Consider the following 12,849-nt stretch of genomic DNA (forward strand, 5'->3'; position numbering starts at 1 on the left):
GGAAGGCAGGTGGGTCAGTGAGGAATCCATGGGTAGATAATGTATCCAACAGAAATAGCGTTACCAAAGGTAAGTAACTTGTTCTTATGATGGATACATTTACCTGTGGATTCCTCACCCTTTGAGTAATATCCCCAAGCAATCCCACTTTTAGGTGGATACTTTTCTACCTATACCAAAAAATCTTGCAAGACAAAACAGGGAAAGTGCCCATCCGTCCTCACCTCAGAGTAAGCAATAGTCCTTCCCGAAAGTATGGGGGCAGGCCCAAGTTGCCACATTAAAAATGTCAACTACTGTGACACCTCTAGCCAAAGCGGAAGTAAATGACTTTGCTCTAGTGGAATGAGCTCTTATACCATCAGATGGCTCCTGGTTAGCCATGGGGAAGCAGATCTTTATGCACAGGATGATCCATCTGTTCAATGTCCTCTTGTGTACAGTCTTTCCTTTCATTGTTCCTACATAGCTGACAAAGTTGATTGTCCAGCCAGAGATCATGTGTCCAGTCTATATAAAAGCTAACAGCTCTTTTAGGGTCCGAGCTATGAAACCTTTAATCTTCCTTAGGGAGAAGGATAGAAAGTAGGAAGGGTGACTGACTGGCCCAAGTGGAAGGGCAGGAGAGCAGCCCTGGTTCTTAACAAATTATCTGCATAGAAAGTGATGAAAGGAGGCTTAACATTAAGGGCCTGAAATTCACTGACTCGCCTAGCAGACATTATCACCACCAGGAAAGCTGTCTTAAAAGTGACAGGCTCTGAAGGTAGGAGTGTAGAATCTGTCCCTGCAGCTGCAAGGTCTTCCCTGTGAGGCAAAGAGTGGAGGGCACAGCGAGAGGTGAAGAAGGTCTGTGTAGCACACTCTTATTGGCCAATCTGGGGCTACTACTAAGATTTGGGCCCAGTCTTGGCAAATCTTCCTAAAAACCTGATGAATCAAAGGGGAAAAAGAGGGAATGGACTTTGGTCCATCAGATTTGCATCCAAGCAAATCACCTGGCCTGAGTCGTACAGCATCTATGCAAAGAAGTTAGGACCCTACTCCACCCTGTTCGTTTATGTACCACATTGCGGTAGTATTGTCCGGACCTCAAATGGAAGGAAGGAAGGCCTTGAGAGCCAAACTTATCGTCCACAATTCCAACAGGTTGATGTGCAACAACCGTTCCTCTGGGGACCAGAGTCTTTTGATCTCCAGATCCACTCTAAGGTGGGGCGCTCATCTGGGGGAAGCATCAGTGATCACAGTTGGAGGACAAAACGTCTTCCTGTGAGTTTGTTTTCTGTCCACACCCACTGCTGAAGTCTCTCTGGAGATTATTACGGACTCCCTGAGATCACCTTTGTGTTGAAACTACTGTACCACTGGAGAGCCATCATGTGTCAACGTGCATGGGTGACCAACAGAATCCATGAACCAAGCAGACCGAGCAGGCACAAGACCTTCAGGACCGGAACCCTTGCTACATTCTGAAAAATCCAAATCATATCCTGATCGTCCTGAATCCTCTGAAGAGGAGCATAGGCACAATACACTCTAGTGTCCAGTACTGCCCCCACAAACAAGGTGGGCCAAGAGCTGTAGGTGAGATTTGAGCACTTTGATGAAAAAGCCCAAGCTGTACTGTAGGAAGGTAACCTCTTTCTAGCCTTGTTACCCCCACTTTTGGCCTGTTTGTGACTATATGCCAGGGTGTTTTTACTGTCTCACTGGGATCCTGATAGCCAGGACCCCAGTGCTCATAGTGGGAACCCTATTTGTCACTGTGTTTTATATGTCTCACTGGGACCCTGCTAGCCAGGACCCCAGTGCTCATAGTCTGTGGCCTGTATGTAGCCCTGTGTAGTGCCTAACTGTGTCACTGAGGCTCCGCTAACCAGAACATCAGTGCTTATGCTCTCTCTGCTTTAAAATTGTCACTGCAGGCTAGTGACCATTTTTACCAATTCTAATTGGCACAATGGAACACCCTTATAATTCCCTAGTATATGGTACCTAGGTACCCAGGGTATTGAGGTTCCAGGAGATCCCTATGGGCTGCAGCATTTCTTTTTCCACCCATAGGGAGCTCAGACAATTCTTACACAGGACTGCCACTGCAGCCTGAGTGAAATAACGTCCACGTTATTTCACAGCCATTTTACACTGCAATTAAGTAACTTATAAGTCACCTATATGTCCAACCCTCACTTGGGGAGGGTTAGGTGCAAAGTTACTAAGTGGGAGTGCACCCTGGCACTAGCCAAGGTGCCCCCACATAGTCCAGGGCAATTTCCTCAGACTTTGTGAGTGCGGGGACACCATTACACGCGTGCACTACATATAGGTCAATACCTAAATGTAGCTTCACAATGGTAACTCCGAATATGGCCATGTAACATGTATAAAATCATGGAATAGTCCCCCCTATGACAAATCTGGTATTGGAGTGCCAATTACATGCATCCCTGGGGCTCGAGCATGGACCCCGGGTACTGCCAAACCAGCTCTCTGGGGTTTTCACTGCCCTCCTGGGGTCTGGGCAACCCAGTCCCAGGAAGGCAGAACAAAGGATTTCCTCTGAGAGAGGGTGTTACACCCTCTCCCTTTGGAAATAGGTGTTAAGGGCCTGAGAGGAGTAGCCTCTCCTGGCCTCTGGAAATGCTTTGAAGGGCACAGATGGTGCCCTCCTTGCATAAACCAATCTACACAGGTTCAGGGATCCCCCAGCCCCTGCTCTGGCACAAAACTGGACAAAGGAAAGGGGACTGACCACTCTCCTGTCCATCACCACCCCAGGGGTGGTGCCCAGAGCTCCTCCAGTGTGTCCCAGACCTCTGCCATCTTGAATGCAGAGGTGTGAGGGCACAATGGAGGCCTCTGAGTGGCCAGTGCCAGCAGGTGACGTCAGAGACCCCTCCTGATAGGTGCTTACCTGACTAGGTGGCCAATCCTCCTCAGAGGTCTATTTAGGGTCTCTCCTGTGGGTTTCTCGTCAGATAACTAATGCAAGAGCTCACCAGAGTTCCTCTGCATCTCCCTCTTTGACTTCTGCCAAGGATCGACCGCTGACTGCTCCAGGACGCCTGCAAAACTGCAACAAAGTTGCAAGAAGACTATCAGCGACATTGTAGCGCCTAATCCTGGAGGCTTTCTCAACTGTTTCCTGGTGGTGCATGCTCTGGGGGCTGTCTGCCTTCACCCTGCACTGGAAGCCAAGAAGAAATCTTGCGTGGGTCGACGGAATCTTCCCCCTGCTAACGCAGGTACCAAACATCAGCTTTACCAATCCTCTGGGTCCCCTCTCATCGTGACAAGCGTGGTCCCTGGAACACAGGAGCTGGATCTAAGTGACCCAACAGCCCATCTGTCCAAATTTGGTGGAGGTAAGTCCTTGCCTTCCCACGCTAGACAGTAATCCTGTGTACTGCGTGAACTGCAGCTGCTAGGGCTTCTGTGCACTTTTGCAAGGAATCCTTCGTGCACAGCACAGCCCAGGTCCCCAGCACTCCGTCCTGCATTGCTTCGTGGGACCCTCCTTTGTAGTGTTGAGACGGCCACCATGCTCTGTTTTTTTTAACCCGTGTTCAAGTACTTCTGCGGGTGCTGCCTTCTTCTACGTGGGCTCTCTGTGTTGTTGAGCACCCCCTCGGTCTCCTCCTCCACGGGGCGACCTCCTGGTCCTTCCTGGGCCCGGGCAACACCCATTTTCTTCAACTGCGACCTTTGCAGCTAGCAAGGCTTGTTTGCGGTCTTTCTGCGTGGAAACAACTCTGCTTCCTCCAGCATTCCGTGGGACATCTTCTGTGCCAAGGAGAAGTTCATGGCATCTTCCGTTGTTGCAGAATCTTCAGCTTCTTCCACCCGGAGGCAGCCATTTTGCACCTTTATCCGGGTTTAGTGGGCTCCTGCCCCCCGACACTTTCGTGACTCTTGGACTTGGTCCCCTTCCTTTGCAGGTCCCCAGGTCCAGGAATCCGTCTTCAGTGCTTTGCAGTCAGTAGTGGTCTTTGCAGAATCTCGTAATACGACTTTAGTGTGTTTCTGGGGCAGTAGGGTCACTTTACTCATACTTTTCAGGGTCTTAGGGTGGGGTATCCTGGACACCCTTAGTGTTTTCTTACACTCCCAGCGACCCTCTACACACTACACTAGGCCTGGGGTCCAAAAGTGGATCGCCTTCCACTTTCTTATATGGTTTGTGTCGCCCCTAGGCCTATTGCATCCTATTGTATTCTACAGTGTTTGCACTACTTTTCTAACTGTTTACTTACCTGACTTCGGTTTGTGTGTATATTTTGTGTATTTTACTTACCTCCTAAGGGAGTATATCCTCCGAGATATTTTTGGTACATTGTCACTAAAATAAAGTACCTTTATTTTTAGTAACCGAGTATTGTGATTCTTATGATATAGTGCTATATGATATAAGTGGTATAGTAGGAGTTTTGCATGTCTCCTAGTTCAGCCTAAGCTGCTTTGCTATTGCTACCTCTATCAGCCTAAGCTGCTAGAATACTACTAATCTACTAATAAGGGATAACTGGACCTGGCACAAGGTGTAAGTACCATCACTATAAGCCAGGCCAGCCTCCTACATGTACAACAACTGAGTTGTCAATTGCAAGTGATGCAACACCAACTCTGGAAACTTGGCTTTGAGCAGCCAATCGTCCAGCTAAAGGAATACTGGTATTTCCCACTTCCTGAAATGTGCTGAGACCACTGGCATCTACTCCTTGAAGACTCGAGGTGAGGAAGTAAGAACAAACAGAAGGACCACAAACTGGTAATGTTGAGACCCCACTATGAAGCAGAGATAATTCCTGTGCAACTGCAGAGCGGAAATGTGAAACTACACATCCTGCAAATCAATCGAGACCATCCAGTCTTCCTTGACCAACGCAAGAAGCACCTGTGCTAGGGTCAGCATTTAACATTTTTTCATGCTTGTGGAACCAATTCAAGACCCTGAGGTCTAGGATCAGGCGCAAATGACTGTCCTTTTGGGAATCAGGAAATATCATGATTAACATTGGCTGGGGTGGAAGAGGAAGGCTGATGGGTGGCTCCATGCTGTCTTCCATGGCCCTGCTTTCTAACACCTATAGAGGGGATTAGATTGCTGCTGATATTGTCTTCCTTAAAAGGTAAAAGACCTTCCAAAACCTCAGAACCTCTGAAACAGTCTGTAGTCCTTGGGTAGTGTTTGAAGGCCAAAGATCTTGCTGCTCCTGTCTTGGAACAGTAGGCACCGAAGGAGGCATAGACTACTTCAGGCTCCAGATCAGGACATCCAAACGAAGTCGGGAATGGAGCCTGACTCATAGGAGACGGAGTGGGCATTGGAGAATAAGACACCTCACATCTATTTTCTCTCCTTTGCTTCAGAGACCCCAACTTCAGAGAGTTTCACCTCTCAAAGAATGATGTCAAGAAGAGTGACGCAGCTTCTTATTGTGCTCCCCCCCCCCCCCCCCGGACTTTAAAAATTGGGCCTGTGGCGACTGAGAACTAGCAAGACTTCCAACTACCTCTCTTTTCCTGCTTTGCATAGCCATGAACAGCTTCACCTCCCTCTCGACGCCTTGGGGATCATTTTTGACTCAAGCACGTCTCTACCCCTTGGTCAGAACTCAAACACCAAAGGCAAACGTTGTGAGGGTCATCAAATTGACCTCTGACCTTTGTATTCCTTACACAGCTTAAATCCAGACTTCCTTGGTGGAGACATGTTTGTTCTTCAAGCAACAATGCTGCAACCTAGGAGAAAAACTAATCTAACAAAGGAAATCTAAGATGTAACAGAGCTACCAGAAAACAGTTACGCAATGAAGGCACAGAAATAAAGGGAATGATGTTAGCACCCCGACGAGGGCTTCTTATGGCTCTGAGGTCAGACTGTTGCATGCAGACCCATGGTATTAATATGTCTTCGTCGATGTGGAGAGCTATGGCAAAACCTTTCGGTTGAATGCTGTGCATTGGTGGTATTCAAAAGGAGAGCAGTCCACAGGTAGACGTATCCATCAGAAATGTGTACAATATACTTAAAAAGGGTTTTCAGAGAGCCCTCCTCATTCATTGGTTTATTACTCTGTCTTACTCATTTGCCTTCCCTCACTACAGCATTCGGCACAGGACAGTGAAAACGTTCCCTTCAGCCACTGGCTAACTTCACTGAGTGGCAGCATTCTGCCCGTTCACAAGGAGTACATCCACACATTTACTCTTATGGCAATGTGTGTTTTTTGAGACCACAAAAGTTTTGCTTTTAGCTAATGATTTTATTTTGTTTTTGGTTAAGAGTCAATCAGCTTCCTCAAAAAGTTTTGCCAAAATCATGACAAAACAAGCACTGACAATGACAGAAAGATGGTGGCAAACACCAGCCCTAATGGCATTGCCAATTCTTGTTCTTAAATGCTTCTGCTTCGTTATCTGTAATGTTATAATGCAGTTTAAAAGCTCGTGTCCATATGGTATTCAGGGGACTTGCCAGTGCTTTCCCATAGGCATCAGAAAAAACACCCATGCCAGTTATATAAAGTATAAATCAGCAGATATTTTGTCCAGAAGGTGAAACTAGAAACTGATAAGATATGGGTGTCAAATTGGCCATTACAACGGCGGTTAAGCATTAGATGTGTCAAAATTTGGCAGACATCAACAGCATGGCAGTCACACTAAAATCAACTTGTGCCTTATCCTATGGACTTCTGTAAGGGTATTAGGAGCCAACTTCTATGATAACATCAGCGGTTTGGGGCATGGAGGAGATATTTTGCAAACATGTAGAACTTCTGTTCCTCCCTGCTGAGCTGTAAGGCCTGTGGACACAGAGCATGACAGTGAGCTGAACTGAATATAGAAGCACAAACCACAGACAAACTCGTCCACAAGAAGAGAGACTATTAAGAGTTGAGTGAGATAAGCACGAAGGGAGAGAGCTAGCAGCTACAGCAATCTTGGTTCTTTCTGTTCCAATCTTCCAGACTGTAATCAAGCTTTTGATGTCAAAAGTTGCTGGAATTCAGCATCCAAGTCAGTGGAAGTGTTGTACATTCCAGATCGTCATGCTGTCCCCACCACTTGAGCAATTCAAACAGTGCTCTTGAGGCTAATGTTTGCAACATGTAAGCAGAGTGGTGCATGGTAGCACTACTGCAGAAGGGCGGCTACAAGAGTGAGCTATGAATAAGTTGATCAAATAGAGTGATGCATGGCTGCCAAAAGGAAATGTTAATTGCTAATTCATCTCAATGCTTACCTTTCTCTCTTTCATTCAATATATATGCATTTGTGGCACCCATTACCAGCTCTTCATCTCACCGCACTTAGTTTTGTATTACTTTATTATTTTATGAGCCTCCATGATAAAAGCCTGCTTCTGGTCTCCTAAGAGGATGATGACGTTCCTTCCTTAAGACTAATACAGTGGTTCCAAAACTTTTGACTTCTGAGGTCCCCCCACTGAATCATTACTGGAATCCAGGGACCCCTCCCCCGCCCGGGTCATTACTGAAAGCCAGGGTCCTAGGTCTAAACACTTGATTTGAAAAAAAAAAAAAGAAACAACTATTCATCAAACACACAAAAATGCTAACAATTTTTTTAATTTACAAATAGAAATAGAAGACATTTAAAAATTAATAGGAAGGTTGGAACTTTTCTAAATTCAATGAAAGCCATACATTGTCCAATATATATTTAGTTTGATGCACAAGCACTGCTCCCACGTATTAATCTGAGGACACCAATTTAATTTTTAGCTGCCAATTTCAAATTTCTTGATATTTACAGTACATTTTACAATTTTCAGTTGTACATGTAGCCACTTTATTATATACACTTTATTTTTCTGTTAATATTATTAAATTTTCTAAGCCGTCGCGGACCCCCTCAGGAGGCTTCGTGGACCCCCATGGGGTCCCTGGACCACAGGTTGGGAACCACTGACCTAGTAGAAGAGATGGTATTGTTTTAAGTTTAGTGGAAAGCAGGCTGACAGAGTGAGAGAGTATAAAGCATTCAATGCTCTAACCTTTCAGGATGGAGCCTCACGAGTAGTAGTTACAACATCTGGCATTCTGGGTTTGGGTAAACTATATTCTGCATTTTGCAAGTTATAAGTAAGACAGATCTTGATCATACACATCTTGGGTTGGGGAGGATTTTACTGCATCTCAGGAGCCTTTAAAGACTATATAATTGAGAGTTGGCCCAATTACGCAATTGAACGGACTGCTCACTTGAAATTAGAAAGGCTTTTAGTCGTGCTCAGTGCAAGTGCCTACCTATTCTTCCCAAGGTGTCAAAGTCGATGCTTGCTCCTAAAGGTTTTGCTACTGTGAGTTGAGAACAATATTAAAATAATTAGCAGACGACCTCTTACCCCGCCCAAGTACTTGGTGGTTACCCACAATAAACTAACGGCTAGGTTTGCCATTTATACTACGGTGAGGCTGCATTCAGGGCTGGTAAACTTTACTTCTCACTTAATGTCATTATAGGTTTTAAATACAGGTATAAGATGTTATAAATATGCTAGGACTGTAGGAAGATGGCTTGGTGTGTGGTGAACACTTAAGGTGTTTGCACCTTATATCAGGTCTAGGCAATCCACTATTAGTTCGTGAAACAGTGTCTAGGAAGCCAATGCTCTCTAATGGTAGCTGTGATGAGCAGCTAAGACTTATCTAGGAGGAGTGTAAGTCACTTGCAATACCACAGCAGTCACACAGTAACTTAACTTATCACACATGAAAGAAACAGTGTTACAAAAATAAAAGTACTTTATTACAGTAGCACTGAACTAGATTACTTATAGGCAGTCCCCCAACTGGAAGTAAGTACACTTATATCACTTACCCAGTGTACAGCTGTTCGTGGCATGTAGTGCTGAAGATTCACATGCTATGCATAGGTTCCGGCATCTAGTGTTGGAGTCTGAGTGTTACAAGTTGTCTTTCTTCGAAGAAGTCTTTTTTTTGAGTCACGAAATCGAAGGACTCCTCCATTGGGTGATAGTGCGCATGGGCATCGACTACTTTGTTAGATTGTTTTCCCACAGAAGGGTGTAGGAAGGAGTAAGAGTGAAAGAATATAAATGTACAAGTAAATGTAGTAAGTAGATAGGAAGGCCATGTAAATGTAAACAACATGTATATATATATATATATATATACACACAAATAAATACTGCAACGACTACAGGCTTCTGGGGAGGAGGGAGGGTGCATGTGAATCTGCAGCACTACGTGCCACGAATAGATGTACACTGGGAAAGTGACATTTTCCACTCGGTGGCATGTGTAGCTGCAGATATACATGCTATGCATAGACTAAAAAGCAGTCCTTCTCCCAAACAGCGGTGGCTAGCCAGTAGGAGTTGAAGTTGTTTGAAATAAAGTTTTAAGTACAGCTTGGCCAACATTGGCCGGTTTTGAAAATACATCTACACAGTAATATTAGTAAATGACTAAGGGTTTGGAGTAGTCCTAAGTACTACTTTATGTTTGTGTACTTGGAAAAAAGGTTCCTCCAGAGTGAATGCTTGCATTTCACTGACTCTTCTTAATGAAGTAATTGCTACTAAGAAAGCAACTTTCCAAGTTAGAAATTGAATATCACACAAATGCATGGGCTCAAACGATGGTCTCATTAGTCTTGTGAGTACAATATTTAGGTTCCAAGTAGGAACTGGTGGGGTTCTTGGTGGAATACTACATTTTAATCCTTCCATGAAGGCTTATGTAACAGGAACTCTAAAGAGTGAGGTAAGTTGTATAGTTTGTAAGTATGCTGATATGGCAGAGAGATTAATTTTAATAGAGGAGAAAGCTAAATTTGCTTTTTGTAAATGAAGTAGGTAGCATACAATATCTTGTACTGAAGCTTTAAGTCCGTGGTCTTCAAACGTTTTAATGCCGCCACGCCCCTCCGCCCCCAGGTGAAAAATAAATATCATTGCTCCCCCCCCTCAGAATTTTTCACAATTATTTAATAATTATGGCAAAAGATCTAGACCTATTTATACACTGCAGTTAAGTACTGTTACCTTTTAAAAAAAAATGCAATAACATGCTTCTGTGTAAAACAAAAGGCCTGTTAGCTGTATAATGCCTCTTTTGGCCAGAGTCTGGTCCCCCCGCCCCCCCCACCCGGGATTACTTGAGGTCTCCCTAGGGGGGCCCACCCCCCAGTTTGAAGACCTCTGCTTTAAGTGGATCTATATTTTTAGGTTGACAGTAGTAAACAAAATGTTTCCTCTTATTAGCATAACATTGTCTAGTTGAAGGTTTGCATGCTTGTTTCAGAACTTCCATACATTCTAATGGAGGTTGTAAGTATCCAAATTCTATGACTTCAGGAGCCAAATTGCTAAGTTGAGAACACTGGGATTGGGATGTCGGATTTGACTTTTGTGTTAACAAATCTGGTCTGTTTTGAAGTTTGCAATGAGGTACTACTGACTGCTCTAGGAGTGTTGTGTACCAATGTTGCCGTGCCCACGTGGGTGCTACGAGGATCATGGTGAGAAAGGAGTGACAGTTTATTGACCAGAAATGGTATTAGCGGGAGAGAGGGAAAAGCGTAAGCAAATATCCCAGACCAGTTGATCCATACAGCATTGCCCTTTGACAGAGGGTGTGGGTGCCTGGATGCACATTTTGGCTTTTCGTTTATCCGCTTGTTGCGAATAGGTCTATTTCTGGTGTTGTTCACATTTGAAAGTACTGTTGAAGTACGGGAAAGTGAATCACCCATTCATGTATCTGTTGCTGTGTCCTGCTTAGCTGGTCCGCAAGCTGATTGTGTATCCCTGGGATGTATTCTGCTAGCAAGTAAATGTGATTGTGATTTGCCCGTTTCCAAATTGTTTGGGATAGAAGGGACAGTTGAGATGAATGTGTCCCCCCCCTTGTTTCTTCAGATAATACATTGTTGTCATATTGTCTGTTTTTATCAAGACAGTTTTGTGCTTGAGAAGGGGTTCAAAAGCTTTTAGGGCAAGGAATACAGCTAACAACTGTAAATGGTTTGTGATAAGTCCATTGTATTGAATTCCATCCCCCTTGTATGGTAAGGTTGTTGAGGTGAGCTCCCCAACCTATCACTGACACATCTGTTATTGTGGTCTGAGGCACAGGGTCCTGAAATGACCGCCCCTTTATTAAATTGAGATTCCACCATTGTAGAGACTTGAGCGTTTGGCGGTCTAACACCACCAGATCCTGCAATTGATCCTGTGCTTGAGACCATTGCTGTGTGAGGCGCTGTTGTAATGTTCTCATGTTTAATCTTGCATGCAGTGCTATTGCTATGCATGATGCCATCATTCCCAATAGTTTCATGATAAACCTTACAGTGTAATGTTGATTTGGCTGTATTTGTGGTATGAGTTTTTGAAAAGCTTGTATCCTTTGTGTATTTGGATAGGCTACGGCTTTTTGGGTATTAAGAAAAGCACCTAGGTAAGGTTGAACCTGTGCTGGTTGAAGATGAGATTTTTGGTAATTGATTGTGAACCCTAATGTTTGTAGGGTTTCTATTGTGTATTGAGTGTGTTGCAGACCTTGTATAATATTGCTTGATTTTATTAGCCAGTCGTCTAGATAAGGAAAGACATGCATGTGTTGTCTTCTTAGGTAAGCTGCTACTACCGCTAGACATTTTGTGAAAACCCTTGGAGCTGTTATGCCGAATGGAAGAACTTTGAATTGGTAGTGGTTTGCCGCTATCACAAACCTTAGGTATTTTCGATGACCTGGATGTATGGGGATATGAAAATTTGCATCTTTGAGATCTAATGCAGTCATGTAATCTTGTTTTTGTAGTAGTGGAACGACGTCCTGCAGAGTTACCATGTGAAAGTATTCTGACAGGATATATAGATTTAGTGGTCTGAGATCTAGAATGGGTCTGAGAGTGCCATCCTCTTTGGGAATGAGTAAGTATAGTGAATATACCCCTGTTCCGTGTTGAGATTTTGGAACCAATTCTATTGCTTCTTTTAGTAGCGATTGTATTTCTTGTTGTAACAAAATGTTGTGTTTTGGGGACAACCTGTGATAACGAGGGGGAACGTTTGGAAGAGTAGAATTGAGTTCTAGGCAGTAACCATTGGGATATTTGAAGGTACCCATTGGTCTGTGGTGATATTTTGTCATTAGGAGTGGAATTCCTGCAGTCTGCCCCCCACAGGAGATGTGTTGGGTTGTGGTATACTGAGGAAGTCACTGTTTTGATGGAGTGGTGACACCCTGAGGCTTGAAATCTGCCTCTGAAGTGTTGGCCTCTATAAGAGCCTCTAAATGCTCCTCTTCGGTATTGCTGTTGGCTTTTTTAGGTTGTGAGGTGGAAGCTTCTGCATATTGGGGCTTGAAACCTCTAAAATGTTGTTAACGAAAGGAGCCTCTATAAAGGAGTAGTGTATAGTGCTCCCATAGCCACTGCGTTGACAGAATCTTTCCTGAGCTTTTCAATTGTTGTGTCAACCTCAGGACCAAATAGGCGTTTTTTGTCGAATGGCATATTGAGCACTGCTTGTTGGATTTCTGGTTCGAAACAGGAAGATCTTAACCATGCATGCCTATGTATGGTTATGGCATTGTTTACGCGTCTAGCTGCTATATCTGCAGCATCACGGGCATATCTTATTTGGTCGTTGCTTATTACTAGACCTTATTCAACAATTTGTTGAGCCCTTTTTTGATGTTCTTTTGGCAGGTGTTGTAGGAATTCCTGCATTTCGTCCCAGTGTGCAATGTCGTATCTCGCTAGTAGGGCTTGTGAATTGGCAATGCACCATTTGTTAGCTGCCTGTGTAGCTACCCTCTTACCAGCAGCATCAAACTTCCTGCA

The 12,849-nt window shown here is 44.3% G+C and overlaps 1 protein-coding gene across 2 annotated transcripts in view; it reads right to left on the reverse strand.

The window, feature by feature from the left end:
* RPRD1A (regulation of nuclear pre-mRNA domain containing 1A) overlaps positions 1-12,849 on the reverse strand; it is a 362,888-nt gene that overhangs the window by 197,226 nt on the left and 152,813 nt on the right. The window contains exon 7 of one of the 2 annotated variants that reach the window (XM_069219774.1): positions 7,527-7,942. The exons of the other annotated variant lie outside the window; for it this stretch is intronic. Coding sequence (XP_069075875.1) covers positions 7,865-7,942 — 78 coding nt within the window. The 3' untranslated portion in view covers positions 7,527-7,864. Of the gene's footprint in view, positions 1-7,526; positions 7,943-12,849 lie in introns of those variants that run through there. 2 annotated transcript variants of the gene reach the window in all.

This window comes from Pleurodeles waltl, chromosome 2_2, assembly GCF_031143425.1.
Source record: "Pleurodeles waltl isolate 20211129_DDA chromosome 2_2, aPleWal1.hap1.20221129, whole genome shotgun sequence".
Classification (NCBI taxonomy): Eukaryota; Metazoa; Chordata; class Amphibia; order Caudata; family Salamandridae; genus Pleurodeles; species Pleurodeles waltl.